Source organism: Oryzias melastigma, linkage group LG16 (assembly GCF_002922805.2).
Source record: "Oryzias melastigma strain HK-1 linkage group LG16, ASM292280v2, whole genome shotgun sequence".
NCBI classification, from domain to species: Eukaryota; Metazoa; Chordata; class Actinopteri; order Beloniformes; family Adrianichthyidae; genus Oryzias; species Oryzias melastigma.
In genome coordinates this window covers 2,679,091-2,682,244 of record NC_050527.1, presented here as the reverse complement: position 1 = coordinate 2,682,244, position 3,154 = coordinate 2,679,091, and the positions used below count along the sequence as shown (strand labels likewise).

The following is a 3,154-nucleotide window of genomic DNA, read 5'->3' as shown; positions in this document are numbered from 1 at the left end:
TTTTTTAACACATAGACATTACAAACAATTAAGGCATCTTCATCATCTTCACCATCAGCAGAAGAGCACAGAACAAATCAACCTTTTTGACTCTTAAATGACACAAAAATAAAGAAATTAAAAAAATAAAGTTGAGAGGGAATTAATCTAAGAGTTTAAACAAATGTGTTAAATAAGAAAGTTTTTTGGTATTTTTATTTTTCATGTGTTGAAAGGATTTTTAATATAATTTGAAGTTGTAATAAAGCTATTTATTGGGTTTCTTCTTCAGAAATTTGCATTTGTGAATGAAATGTCTTACAATACAAATCAATCTGGTTTCACCTACAACTTAGAGGTGATTTTCTAATCAATTCCTGTTGTTCTGCAGAAACTATTTGTTTTTTTGGGCAAAAATGCAATAATCAGGATTAAAAGGCCACTGGGAACAATTTTACAATAGATCAAAAGATGGTTGGAGTGGGACTTTAAGTCATGTTTATTAAAATTATTTATGCTAGCTCCACATTTCTATATGAATCTGTTAATCTGTCACTTTTATAACTAGTAACCCTGCAGGTTAGACAGCATAGAGGGCTTTTTTTTTAGAATAGATGACAGCCTCTGTCACTTCAGAAGAAAAAAAACCTGCCAACTTTTCATAAACCGAATGGTTCGTCTCCATACATGATTTAGCTGCTCCGCTTGTGTTCAAAATGACAGAGATCAGTGTCGGCCTTTGACCCTTCCTGTTTGCCATCCACTCTTTACTTGTTCTTCCAATAAATCCCAAGGAGGGGGGGGCCTACATATTAGCTGACCCCCCCCTTCAGTGAAAGTGCCATGGAGCAACTCCAGATGTGAACATCCTCCCCTCTCTCCTCTCTTTCTGTCTCCCACACTTTTCTCTCCCACTTCCACCAGCACCCTCCCCCGTGCAGCAGCTGCAAGTTTCCATCTCCTTTTTTGGTGAAAAAATCCGAAACAGAGGCTGGGAGGAGGACATTTCACCAACACCGCCAGGCGAGTGGATCTGGGGGTCTGTGTATGTGTGCTTCATCAAGGCAATGAAACAGTCATCTCAGCATAAACAGGAGTGATTCTGTACGCCCAGATTTGTGCAAAAACCCTCACCGTTTCTGAAGTGCACACAGAAATCCACACACGTTTTTATTCTCTCGTAACACATCGATGCTGTCTGTTTTTATCTTGTTCTCACACAAACACGCTTTCATGTTCTTTCCCTCTGGAATTGCACTCTCATTTTTTTTTTCCTAGAAAGACATTTTAAACACCCCAAAGAGCTTTTGCTCCAGCTAACACTGTAAACACAAATCAGCAGATGTTTTATAGATGTTTCACACAGGATGAAAAAAAAAACTGCTTAGCAAAGATCAGTGTCAATTTATTTAATAAGACTTTGAAAAAAAGTAGCCATTCAGCTTTTTCAGTCATCAACTGATTTACAGTAATAATACCATAGGTCTGTTTTCATGAGGGGCTACTTTACATCTTATAAAGTATATCTGACAACTCTGACTCACCAGCATCAAAGCCCAAATAAACAAATTCTAATTATTTCTTATATATTTTTACATACATGATTAATCTTGCATGAAAAGACGGAACACTGACAGCAACAAAATATTCACCGACATGCACATTTTTGTAAGGCACATTAGTTTTTAGCTTCTTTAGGGTTATAAATGCTGGCGTTTTGAACAGTGGGGCTCAAGTAGCCGTAAAAAGATTAAAAAAAAAGACTGTGTGAAATAAGCGTAATTGTGACGTTCAGTATTGGCAGATAAACAAGAAAAAGAAAAATGTTTGTAATTTTATGTGCACGTAATATGGTGACAAAAGAGCCTCTTTTCCAAAGTGCTTTGTTCCACCAAAAACGAAAACTAATATTTTTCATTCTGTCACTTTAACATCTCAATTTATATAAAGTTGCTCAATTTTTGCCACATTTTATATCTGTGACATATATACAGTAACTTTTCCAACATGTAAAAAGTCCAAAAGATTAAAGATAAAAAGATGTGAGAAAAAGTAGCATTCCAAATGCAGTTATAAGAGCATCAAAACATTAACTTCACCCCATTTATAACTAAAATCTGGACATATAACCTATACTGCATCAGTTTTCTTTGTTCATCCCTCAGTCTGACCTGTACCCGAGGGGATATTTAAATCTTAACCAACCAAGTTTCTTTACTTTGTAGAAAACAAGTGTTAATAAGGCACTCCATAAACGTATTTGTTGGTTAAAAACAAAAAACTTTGTTGTGGGTAATGCAATCAATGCGGCACGTTTTCTCCATCTAAAAGGAAAATCTTGCACAATTGGGAGCAAAAAACAAGTCTTTTTATAAAAATGACCTGAGGCACCATTTGATAGCCCGTTATCTTCCTGTTTGCTAAGAAAACAATTAAAAAAAAGGATGACGGTGGGATGGGACTACAAGAGAAAAGAGTAGCTCTATAGGTTGCTGTTGCAATCGCGGCACAGGATCTTGTCCCCATTTGGGAAGAAACCGGCACCCACGAGTGAGACGGAGCACTGAGAGCAGGTGAAACATGACTGATGCCACTGACGATCCTCAAATGAGATGTACTTCCCTCCACCGAAACCTGAAGCAGAACACACAACAAAGGTTAGTATAAAAAGTGAGACTTAACAGAGTAAAACGGAGTGGAGTGTTGTTACTTTTATTTATTTTTTATTTTGCACTTGTTACTGTTTTCTTCTTATTATAACGGTTTATGTTATTGTTAATAAACGCATTCTATTTTTAATATATGTTAAGTACAGATTGTTGTAATTAGCTAACAGACATTTGTATTTGCCGCAACTCTCGTTCTGTGTTTTATTATACACTTAATTGACAAAAAAATGCGTATTTCCAAAATTATTCTATAATACGTTTCAAGAAAAAATGATCGGTATCAATATTGGTGATAATAGTCCTATGATTACTTGGTATCGGATCAATACCCAAATTCCAAGTATCGTCCATTCCTCCTTTCACAAAAAAAAACCTCACAACTAACAGGCCGATAGTTGGTTAAGTGAGGGAATTGATTAGAATTCAATATTTAGCTCACAGTAAAAATAGAAAAACTCTAAATTATATTTTGTGATATACTTTAGTATTTCAAAAAACTCTGACTT

At 35.5% G+C, this 3,154-nt stretch overlaps 1 protein-coding gene across 1 annotated transcript in view; it reads right to left on the bottom strand.

Annotated features, from left to right (window-relative positions):
* Positions 1-1,242: 1,242 nt before the first annotated feature.
* Positions 1,243-3,154, bottom strand: part of fhl3a (four and a half LIM domains 3a) — a 36,150-nt gene continuing 34,238 nt past the window's right edge. The window contains exon 6 of the mRNA XM_024267208.2: positions 1,243-2,613. Coding sequence (XP_024122976.1) covers positions 2,462-2,613 — 152 coding nt within the window. The 3' untranslated portion in view covers positions 1,243-2,461. The remainder of the gene's footprint in view (positions 2,614-3,154) is intronic.